Source organism: Antennarius striatus, chromosome 4 (assembly GCF_040054535.1).
Source record: "Antennarius striatus isolate MH-2024 chromosome 4, ASM4005453v1, whole genome shotgun sequence".
NCBI classification, from domain to species: domain Eukaryota; kingdom Metazoa; phylum Chordata; class Actinopteri; order Lophiiformes; family Antennariidae; genus Antennarius; species Antennarius striatus.
Genome location: NC_090779.1, coordinates 7,599,661 through 7,611,136, shown reverse-complemented (window position 1 = coordinate 7,611,136; position 11,476 = coordinate 7,599,661). Strand labels below are relative to the sequence as shown.

General features: G+C 41.5%; 1 protein-coding gene across 3 annotated transcripts; it reads right to left on the bottom strand.

Moving 5' to 3' along the window:
• Positions 1-16: 16 nt before the first annotated feature.
• LOC137593522 (long-chain fatty acid transport protein 2-like) lies at positions 17-10,664 on the bottom strand. Of its 3 annotated transcripts, XM_068312304.1 has the most exons (11): positions 10,583-10,664; positions 8,204-8,697; positions 7,364-7,573; positions 7,027-7,182; positions 6,576-6,700; positions 6,291-6,485; positions 6,120-6,210; positions 2,746-2,944; positions 1,188-1,285; positions 947-1,077; positions 17-865 (listed from the first exon to the last, which is right to left on the bottom strand). In XM_068312304.1, the coding sequence occupies exons 2-11, from the start codon at positions 8,655-8,657 to the stop codon at positions 689-691; spliced, it is 1,836 nt and encodes a 611-aa protein (XP_068168405.1). In that variant the 5' UTR covers positions 8,658-8,697; positions 10,583-10,664; the 3' UTR covers positions 17-688. The 3 variants fall into 3 exon arrangements, with proteins under 3 accessions (XP_068168405.1, XP_068168404.1, XP_068168406.1); XM_068312303.1 differs by having other exon boundaries at positions 8,204-10,637; XM_068312305.1 differs by lacking the exons at positions 17-865; positions 947-1,077; positions 1,188-1,285 and adding an exon at positions 1,303-2,198 and having other exon boundaries at positions 8,204-10,637.
• Between the last annotated feature and the right edge of the window lie 812 nt (positions 10,665-11,476).

The following is an 11,476-nucleotide window of genomic DNA, read 5'->3' as shown; positions in this document are numbered from 1 at the left end:
TTAAGAACAAACAATGTTATGTCACAGATTAAAATTTATTGTAATGAAAAGAAAATCAGATCACAAGATTTACAATTTTCACTAAATAAGTTTGCATTTAGTGACAGGAAGAAAAACTCGGGTGTGACCAAAAGAACGGCAGTCCAGCAGCAGCACCACCTAGTGGTCGGATGGCTAATCCACTTAAAGCAATGATCTTTGATTCTATTCAATAAACCAATACTGTATCACAACAAATTGCAAAACAAAACAAATAAAACATCCCCACAAACCCAGCCAGGGTTCAAAAACATTGCAGAACCTAAATAGTAAAAAAATGAATGATTTTGCCTTAGTTAACTTATATAAGTAAGAATTGGATGATATTGTGACTGGCTGCTAGATGCATTTCATGTTCAATCTATGTGATGTGGAACAGCTGAACGGGCCTGATGGTTCTGCTGTGAAGAAGGTTCAATTTAACAACAACCATTCAACAAACACCAAACAGAAACTAAAAAACAGGTCTGCTATTGTGTACAAGGCACAGCATTCATTCTATTTGTGTAACTTCAGACGCAGAGGAGAATTAAAGAAAATCACTGATATGCATGAAGGTTCTGCTATAGTCAGAAAAGTAAAAACTTACTAATCAGAACAATCAAAGTTCATACTGTATGTGTCTCACAAAGAGGAAACAAAATCCATCTTAAATTTTGATCTTCCCTGATATCACTGAATTGAATATGTCCAGTGTCAGTGGGACATAACGCTTGTCTTTGTCTTCCAGAAGGTAGAGGGAGTCCTTTATCTCGTTGGGGTTGAAGCCCTCTTTCACCAGTTGACTCTTCATGTACTTGTACGTACCTGTAACTTCCAAGGAACTCTGGAACCAGAGAATGGAATATTATAGGAGGATTAAATCACCGTCCTAAAACCACCACGAATGTATAAGAAAGCTGTGTACCTTGATTCTTATGAAACGTGGCCTTGCGTAGGTGGGCAGGAATTTCTCAACATTTTCAAAAACACCTGTAGAGTCGAATTTCTGTCCCTCTCTTAGAGAAACAGCAGCCATTCCAACTCTCCCCTCCTGGCCTGAAAAAGTTAAAGCACTATTATACGTCACCTAATAACAGCTTCCTAAATAATGCCTTGTTTTAACAGACAGACAGACATCAGTCAACTGAAGTCACAGGGAAAACTACCTGGCACCTGAACTCCATACGCATTGCATTCTTCAATACAGTCAGCCATTGTGACGACATCAGCAACTTCAGTCGAGGATACATTCTCTCCTTTCCATCTATTTAAAAAAAAAAAAGCAAGAGTCTTCTCTTTTGTAGTGTGATGGGAAGATGGAAAGAGTACTTTGAAGAGTTGATGAACATGGAAAATGAGAGAACAAAGACTAGAAGAGGTGACTGCTGTGGACCAGGAAGTAGCAGGATGAAGTGAGGAGAGCACTGAAGAGGATGGAGAGTGGAAAGGCAGTCGGTCCTGATGATATACCTGTAGAGGTATGGAAGTGTCTAGGAGAGGTGGCAGTAGAGTTTCTGACTGGGTTGTTCAACAGGATCTTAGATAGTGAGAAGATGCCTGAGGAATGGAGGAGAAGTGTGCTGGTGCCCATTTTTAAGAACAAGGGAGATGTGCAGAGTTGTGGCAACTACAGAGGAATAAAGCTGATGAGCCATACAATGAAGTTATGGGAAAGAGTAGTGGAAGCTAGACTAAGAGCAGAAGTGAGCATTTGCGAGCAGCAGTATGGTTTCATGCAAAAAAAAAAAAAAAAGAGTACTACAGATGCAGTATTTGCTTTGAGGATGTTGATAGAGAAGTACAGAGAAGGCCAAACGGAGCTGCATTGTGTTTTTGTACATCTGGAGAAAGCTTATGACAGGGTGCCCAGAGAGGAACTGTGGTATTGTATGAGGAAGTCTGGAGTGGCAGAGAAGTATGTTAGAACGGTGCGGGACATGTATGAGGACTGTAAGACAGTGGTGAGGTGTGCTGTAGGTGTGACAGGGGAGTTCAAGGTGGAGGTGGGACTGTATCACGGATCAGCTCTGAGTTCCGTCTTGTTTGATATGGTGATGGACAGGCTGACAGATGAGGTCAGACAGGAATCTCCATGGACTATGATGTTTGCAGATGAAATAGTGATCTGTAGTGAGAGCAGGGAACACGTGGAGAAGCTAAAGAGGTGGAGGTTTGTCCTGGAAAGGAGAGGAATGAAGGTTAGCCGCAGTAAGACAGAGTACATTTGTGTGAATGAGAGGGACCCAAGTGGAAGAGTGAGGTTACAGTGAGAAGAGATCAAGAAGGTGGAGGATTTTAAGTACTTAGGGTCAACAGTCCAGAGCAATGGGGAGTGTGGAAAAGAGGTGAAGAAGCGTGTACAGGCTGGATGGAACGGCTGGAGAAAAGTGTCAGGTGTGATGTGTGTCAATAGACTTCCATCCCTATCCTTAATCACCCTAACCTGCTGCACGTCCTTCCCATCTCTGTCTCTCTGTCTTGCCAACTGGTATAGATCAGTCTCTCCCTCCTTACTGTCCAACCAAGCATACAAGTCATCATAAGCTTCTTGTTTGGCCTTTGTTACCTCTACTTTCACCTTACGCTGCATCTCCCTGTACTCCTGTCTACTCTCCTCAGTCCTCTCAGTGTCCCACTTCTTCTTAGTAAAAGCAAAACTTTAAGGTTGTTAAAGACAGGACTCTGAGCTTTAAAGGAGATGGCTGAAGTAAAACATGCACTCACCTGAAAGTGTCCCCGACTCGGTCATGGAAGTAGATGAAACTGTCTTCACTGATGCTTAGCAGGTCACCTGTGTTGAAGTACACATCTCCTTTCTTGTGGACATTGTGCAACTTCTTTTTCTCAGTTTGCTGCAGGTCTCTTGCATAACCATAAAATGGTGATTTCATTGTTATTTCAGATAGGAAAAGCCCAGGCTCCCCTGTGTAATGACAATAAGTTAGAAAGTGTTGCTACAAAATTGGTTTGAAAAAAGATTACATGAATGAACTGAAATTAAACTGAAAACACATAAATTTGATATTTTATCGCATATTTTTCACAAATTTGAGGTGTGTCCAGGACTCATAGTGATAGGAATGTTGTTGGTGGGGATGGTGTCATACGTGGGCACCACCAAATCGGCATCCTTCCACCACATTGGAACTTTCCTGTTTCAACTTTGAATGTTGGAACCATGAGAGGAAGAAATTGTGTGGTAGTTGAGACTAGCTAGGAGAATTATCGACATGTGTTGATTGCAAGAGTTGAGATAGTCAGTTCTGATGGAATATTTTTGCTGGGAAGTAGTCCATATATAAGTTTCTTTGGTCTGGAAATGACAAAGGCACTGGTGTTGTTGGATTCTTGGGGTAGGGCATGTACTAGAGGTCAAACAGATTTCATCTCATATCTGTGCTATTAAGATAGCAAATTTACCATTTTCACCATATTCTCTGTATATTCCCCTCAGGTGGGTCTGGTTTAGGGTGCTAAGGACTTTTTTTATGATAATCTGTTTTGTGCTGTCTCCAAGACTGCCGAAACTGAATCTTTATTTGTATGTGGGGATTTCAATGGTCAGAATGGGTATAAGGCTGATAGATATGAAAACGTTCATCATCCTTTGGTTGGGGTGGGCATAATTCAGAGGGAGTGCGAGTTCTTGACTTTGCACAGGTGAATGATCCAGTAATTAACTCCCTGTTCCAGAAGAGGTTACATTTCTGTGTGGTGATGCCTTAACACAGATTAATCTTTTGTTAAAAATGCAATCAAACTTTAAACATGTCATCAATACTAAAATTACCCCTAATGAACAATGTAACCCACAACATAAGCTTCTCGTTTGTGATGTCTACCTTAAATTCTGTAAGAAAAGAAAATCTTTACCCCCAAGCTTCATGTTTGGAAACTGAGAGATCAAGGTTTAAATTCCTTAATCGGGTAAAAGCGGAGTTAGATGGCTCATGTATGCCTTCTGTTGAAGTGACATGGAAGTTGCTAAAAGGCAGCCTTCTGTCCGGGGTGAAAAGATCTGTATCTACTCAAAGAAAGGTATTTGGAGACACCAGACTTGGTGGTGGAAGGACGCAGTCAGTGCTGCAATTTAGGAGAAAAGGCTTCTTTACACATTGTGGATGAGGGGTGGATGTAAGCAAGACTATCTAACTGCTGAATGTACTGCAAAGAGAGCAGTCCACGCTGCCAAGCACAGAGGGGAGGCCATAAAGTTTGCAAGCATTGATAAAGAGAACATATCCCAGATTGCCAAGCAATTGAGAAAGAGAACAGGGATGTTGTGGGTGAGTGCTTTGTGTGGGACGAACAGGGTCACATCTCACTCACTGGTGAGGCTAAGAAGGCCTCGAAGGACCACTATAACCACCAGCTAAGTGGTGGTTATAGTGCTCCATAGTCCTGTAATGACCTTGCACCTGCCTAACCTTTTGAAGGCCCTCCAATTCCGGTAACATTGGATATGGTGGCTAAAGCCATATGTTAAACAAAGAAGCGCAAAGCCCCCAGTCCCTCTGGCATAGTGGCAGAAATGGTTATGGCTTATGATGAGGTTACCGTTACCATCCCCCTACTGGCTAGCCTAACTCAAGCTGTTATTGCTGAGAAAAAGATCCCAAAAGACTGGTATTTGAGCTGCATTATCGACATCTACAAAGATAAAGGTGATGAATTGGAGATGGGAAATTACAGGGGTCCTAAGGTAATGGAACATCGCCTGAAAATAGCATCATTGCATGAAAGCTGGATGGAATGTAATTTGGACTTTTTTGCCTGATCGGGGAACAACAGATGCAATATTCATTATATGGCAACTCTTGTTAGATCGTCTGACAAATAAATATTCTATTCATTTCTTGTTTCCCCATCATCTAACATATTTTAACTCCTGCACCTGACCCTGCCTGATTCTTGGACCCTGACTGGCAGAGTGGCTCATCAACTCAATCAAGGCCAAGTACTCCAATGCCGCAAGTAGGGTTTGTGTCACCAACTCCCTTAGTGACAGCTTCAGGGTTCAACATTTTGTTCACCAGGGCTTGTGCCGAGTCATTTTATGTTCATCGTAGTACTGGACGTCCTCTCACATGATTTTCATGGCTGCTCCTGGGGGCTTCTATATGTGGATGATTTAGTCATCTCCTCAGACTAGCTGTATGAACCCCTGGACAGGCTTCACGTCTGGAAGTCTGGTTTGAAGGCAAAGTGTCTTCTTGTCAACGTGAGCAAGATTAAGATCTTGATGTCTGACCCAAACTTTATCTCCCTGAGCGACTCAGGAAAGTACTCTTGCTGTGTGCAGCATTTTCATCTTCTGCAGTGTGTGCTCCCACTGGGTTCACAAGATCTGCAGCAACACACCTGGTAGGTTAACTTCCGGACTCCGTCCAGATGCAGTAGATGCCAGGGTGCTTCCCTATTGATGCCAGACTGTTAGTTGGTGAGCAACGCCTTTAAGTTATTGACACATTAGTTTACCTTGAGGACACCAGGTGAATGCTACCCTGCCATTATAACTAAAGTGAGATCTGCCCAGGGTTAATTTTTATGAAGTGCTTCCACTACTGTCATGTGGGACCTTGTCTCTCAAAACACATGGAAGAATATGTGTGCTGTGGTAGGGGTGCCTTGCTGGATGCCAGCAAATGGTGGGCCCCTAGGATGGTTGACATGACAACACTTGAGAGAAACAAATGGGCTATATTACAATAGATGTGTGGCCTAAAATGTGCCAAGTTCTGGGAATATGACCTTGAGACAGCCCTTCTTCGAGCACGGTTTTGGTGGTTTGGCCATGTGGAGAGATCATCAAAATCAATTTCCACCACTGTGGTTGAAGGGCAGAGTAACTCATCTTGATCTGTAGGTGGCCACTAGAGATCTAAAGCAATCAACCTCTCTCCAAACTTTGTTGCCAATCTGGGTGGTTACAAAACCATAGAAGTAAATCTAAAAACTAAAAACGCCATGCAACATGGTACCTGCCTAGCAAGTGTGCAGTAGAGGTAAATGGATAGTGAATCAGATTTATTAGTGTCTTTGGATTATAAATTGTGAGATTTAAGGTGATTAAGTCCAAAGCCCTGGTTTTGACTGACCTGTGGCCACCTTTATGCAGAAACCAGAGGAATCCCTCACAGGTGCTTCTTTATCTACATCGTATTTAACCACAGTGTACGGAAAAAACTTCTGCAAGATTGAAAACAGTAACAAGCACTCCATTCCGCTGCAATCTTTGTCTCATAATGTGGAATGAAACATGAAGTTACCTTGAGGAGGAAGCTGTGTCGCCCAACAGCTCCAATCTTTTCACAGTAATTCTGTAGACCGAAGTTCCCCTCCGTTGCGCCATAAAACTCACAGATTCGAATGTTTCCAAACCTGCTTATAAAGTCCCGCCAGACATCTGCCCTAAGCCCGTTGCCCACAGCCATCCTCACTTTATGGTTTTGATCATTGAGTTTCTGTAGAAAATTTTAAGACATAAAATCATCGTCGGATGGTTTTAACGTCATCAAACCATTAATGTTACTGTTGTGAACTTTGGTACCAACCCTTGGTGTGTTGCAGATGTATCGTACAATTTCACCTATGTACTGTATGACAGTGACATTATATTTCCTGCAATCATCCCAGAACTGAGAGGCAGAAAATTTTGTCTTTAAAGCTGCTGTAGCACCTACATAAAGCAACAAGATGACAAAAAACAATATTGGGTTGGCAATGTTCAATTTTTTTTCTTGTGAAATATCCAGAAAAGACAAGACTGTCTAAACAAATTGTCCTTAAAGGAAGTACATTTTTCTGCCCTTACATACAGTATTTAAGTCCACTGAAATGAGAAGCACTTCCGACTCGGACATTTCCCCACTGTGGGACGAATAAATGTACATCTAAACTTGTGTACGGTAATTTTTGGTCTTTCCATTGGATTTGTGCCAATCAGAAAATACACAATAATCAGGGCTACTAAGATACTATGTAAGCAGAAATGTGCATACATACCCATTTCAATAGTACAGATCAAACCAAAAAAGCCTACAGCGTGATAGAGAGGTAAACTTGTGTAAATCACATCATTGCTGTTCATTCCTGCTGAAGACAGATTTTTGGACAAGGCCCACAATTTGAGGTGATTGAGTTCTGCTGCCTTAGGTAAACCTGTGGAAGAAAAGCAGAAGTAAACATGTCTCTGTGTTAGATTAGATTAAGATTAGATTTACTTTATTGATCCCTCAGTGGGGAAATTATCTTTTCACTCTTCATATACTTGCATATTTATAAAGTAAACAACATGCCTCTGTCTGTGTTAAGGTGGACTGTGAACCCTGAAGCAACTCACCTGTTGTCCCTGATGTGTATATATACAGTGCTGGACTCTGAAGAGTTACATGTGACCTTAAATCCTTGGATATAGGCTGTGAGGATGCCTGTTTTAATTTGTCCTTGAAGCTCATCATACATTCATTTTGACATCTGTCAGCCAGGATGAAAACAGAGATCTGCTGCTCCAACAGACTGGGTAGGACTTCTTCCACTGCATCCTGAAACTCTGGTAATAAAACAGAGAAGATAATTAATAATCTTATATACAGAATGCCCATATTATACTCAGCAGTATAACTTTTTAGCTGCTATATAGATTATGACATTTATACAAATGTATACAAGATTCCCTGGTAAGTTTTATTAACTTTTGAAGCATAAAATGAAAACAATAAAGTGTTCCAACAAATATTAAGGTACAGGTAAGTGTATAATGGTATTAATGACAGTCGCGTATCCATCATTGCTGCACACAGGCTCCTTTTATTAGTTAATTCTCTAGTACCAAACATACTAGCAAGATTAGATGTGTTAAACTGTTCCTGTGTGATTTGAGTTTTTCCAACAGTTGATATTTATATGAATTTCTATGACTGATGAGCTTTTTGAAGGTGAATAGAAATGACATTAAACTGATTACTCATAATGACAGACACAGACACACACAGACACACACACAAAATATTCCTGAAGCCACACAGATCCAATCAGTGTGAACATGAGCAGCAGTGGACGCTCCGTTGGAGCAGTAACCCAGAGCACACCGAGTTGACAAACGTGGAGATTTTCCACTTTTGGGAACATCAAAGCAGTAACAGAGTGAGTTCACTGAGCAGTCAGCAGACAGAAAGCTCACCTTCAGCCCCCACCAGACTTGTGGCTCCGCTGCAGCTCAAGCAGTGCAGCAAAGCCCTGGATCTGATGTTGTAGTTTAGGAAAGCCACAGGGCAGCCGAGCTTCTGCAGACCCAGCCACAGCCACATGAATGCGGGCTCGTTTCCGAGGAAGAACGCCACTGTGTCGCCCTGTTTGACGAGCCCATTCTGCAGGAACACCCGAGCAGCTTTGTTACTGAGCTCATCCACGTCCCGGTACGTGTAGGTCTCGTCTTTGAACAGGATGTACGGCTTGTTGGGCTGCGCTTCCACAACCTCCAGAAAGTGATCCAAGATGGTGAAATTAGTCCGGACGTATTTCTGAATGCATCGCTTTATCTTTAGTTTAGTGAGTACATGTTGGACGTCCTTGAAAAAGTTAGGATGTCGGAATAAAAAAGCAAGAAGGAGGACGAACACTATCCAGATCAACATGTTGGTTTGGGAACAGCAGCAGTGTGGTCTGGTTTTAATGCTGTGGACAAATATGTAAGGTTAAAATAGGAGGGGCAACAAGACCGCTGCACCCTGGGGGTAATTGAAGGTCGACGAAACCACATTTACAACACGCATGTAGAAACAATGATTAACTGTTTAACTGATGGAGGGATGGAGTTATTCTACACAGGCTGGATACAGACTTCAGCCTTCAGGTTAAAAATTAAGGTGGAGGAGTATGTGCCTGTACCATAAAGCTGGATTACAGCTTAGCGAGATAACTTCAGGCTTAACCCTGGCTCTTCGGTACCATAAAGGTGGCTGACTTTCTATCGGGCTACGTTGAACACCTAACCTGCTCCGGAGCAGGATAAATTCAGGATAAGAGCTCAGCAGGTTTAACGGCCCCACCTACTGACCAATCAGTTCTCTTGGAAAATGGGCTGTCCGTTTTATGAGAACCCGGTGGATCTTGGTGCACAGCTTGTGCGAAGAGCGCTCAAGCGCAAGAGAATATTTAGAGATCGCTGTAATCCGTTCAAATTGCCTGAACAATCACTGTACAAAAGGTAGAGGTTTTGGGGAGAGGGGTTACATTACATCAGTCAGCTGCTGGAGCCTTACATCAGTAATGTAACGCACCGCAACCACGCGCTGACAGTCCCGCAGACAGTGTGCATTGCACTGAGGTTCTTTGCCACAGTTAATATATTTCTTAGTGATGTTCGTAATTATGATGATGTCCTTAAATCCCTCGTTGGATGGGTTACAAGCAAGCCACAGATAAAATGCCATTAATCAATTATTTGTTTAAGTAAATCATGGATTGATTCATTCATTCATAGGTACTTTTATGTATTCTGTTGGTGATGCTGAAAACCTCAGGAAGAACACAGTATGTAGAGCTATTCATAAAGTCGCGGGGGCTACAATCACATGCCATAACGAAAAATGTCGTACACACATACATTTATGGAACAAACAAATGTTACTGTTACACGCCCCAGGGGTGTGGCTAGTAAAACAGGTTATATTTTAAACTGCTCTGCTAGGTAGACCTGAATAAACAGGGAAAAACACGAGACAGAGTCAGTTTCGGTGTACGTTATTCTCTCTTCCTTGGTCATCTCAATTTATTAACAATCATGTATCTTAAATCACTTTACTGTTCTTTCTTTGTTTTAAAGAGGTTCAATCATTTCAATCATAAATCATGTTCACAAAATATCAATGACACATATTTTCTCCATAGTTTCATCATCAATTCAATACATTCTTCTTTGCACACATGTCCATGTTCCCATATGTTTTCATTTCTCAGCATCCATATACTGTAATAATGTTTGATTTTTAACAATCATGTTGCTTACTGCATAGAATTAGTCCATTCTGTTTTCGTACCGTCACATCCCCAGTTTTTAATCATCACATCACTATTAAAGTATTTATAGAATCATGTAATCATTTCTATCATCATGTAACTAGGTAAATCAAGAAATAATCATGAACAAAACACAATATCCCTTCTGTTCTGCTAACAGGCTAACACTGTATCAGTATAATATAGTGTATAAAGACAACTGGATGCACTTCAAGGCAAAACTGGAGAGAATTAACAATATACAAAAAACGGAAATGTACTCTTTCAATGTAAACATTAAATCACACATCCAAAACACAAAAACAGGAGCTTGGAAGACAAAAACAAAACAAAATATTATCAGTGAAAACCACCTACATGTCACGTAGCGGACGGCCGTAATGGCTGCTGCCATGAAAGTTAGCATAAAACCCTAGATTCCGCTACACACATTAAACTACTACAAAGTAATGTCATTTCTGGCATAAAACTGAGCCAAGTTTTGTTTTATAATACAAAGTGCTCATAATAAACGTTTTTCATGTGCCAACGTTATACCTACCTGAATAAACAGGGGAAAACACGGGACAGAGTCAGTTTCGGTGTACGTTATCCTCTCTTCCTTGGTCATCTGAAGAAGAACGTCACGCAGGCACCGAGCTAACCTGTCTCTGGAAATGTAGCGGCCACCTGCTGGCGGAATGTGGAATAGGTGTATTCCTACAATATAGATCCCTATTCATTCTCAATGCACATGAAGGCTATTCAAAATACAAGAAAATGATCTATTATTACAAAAATGTGACTACACTTTTGTGTATGTCACATTACTGTAGTAATATATACAAGTGCAGTCATAGTGGGGAAGTAATATTATAATGGCACTAACTTCCGCATTGACACAGTCGGCGATTTTGTGCCAGCGATCCTTGCGCCGTTTGGCAGCTGCAACTGTGTTGCTTTTTGCCTGGATTATTGATTTGTATTGCTCGTATTTATTAATTATTATTGTTCGCTCCTCCGTTGTGAAATATGCGGCTCGGGCCGGTTTGTTGCATGTTTGCGATTGGTCGCATGCAGCAACCTCCGCCCTTTTTATGTGAGCGCGCACAGATCTAGAGTGGACAAGCCTGGGTTGAATTAGTGAGTTGATAGCCGGCTTTATGGTACCGAAAATCCGGTGGGAGGATGTCTCGGTAAGTGAAGCCAGATAAGTAAGAAGAAGCCTGGCTAGGTTAAGCAAGCTTTATGGTACAGGCCTCTGGTGTATCCAAATGTCACGTATTAAGAGAGCATTTTGCTGAGGAGTGAGTGTGGACGATGCTTTATATGCTCCACACAATCTACCAACAGCAGGAAAAGCCTGGTAGCTCTGTTTGAATGTTTTTTGATTTTGTTCTAGTGATTTTACTACTATACAACCACATATTTAAACCAATAAGTTATTGAGGTTTAA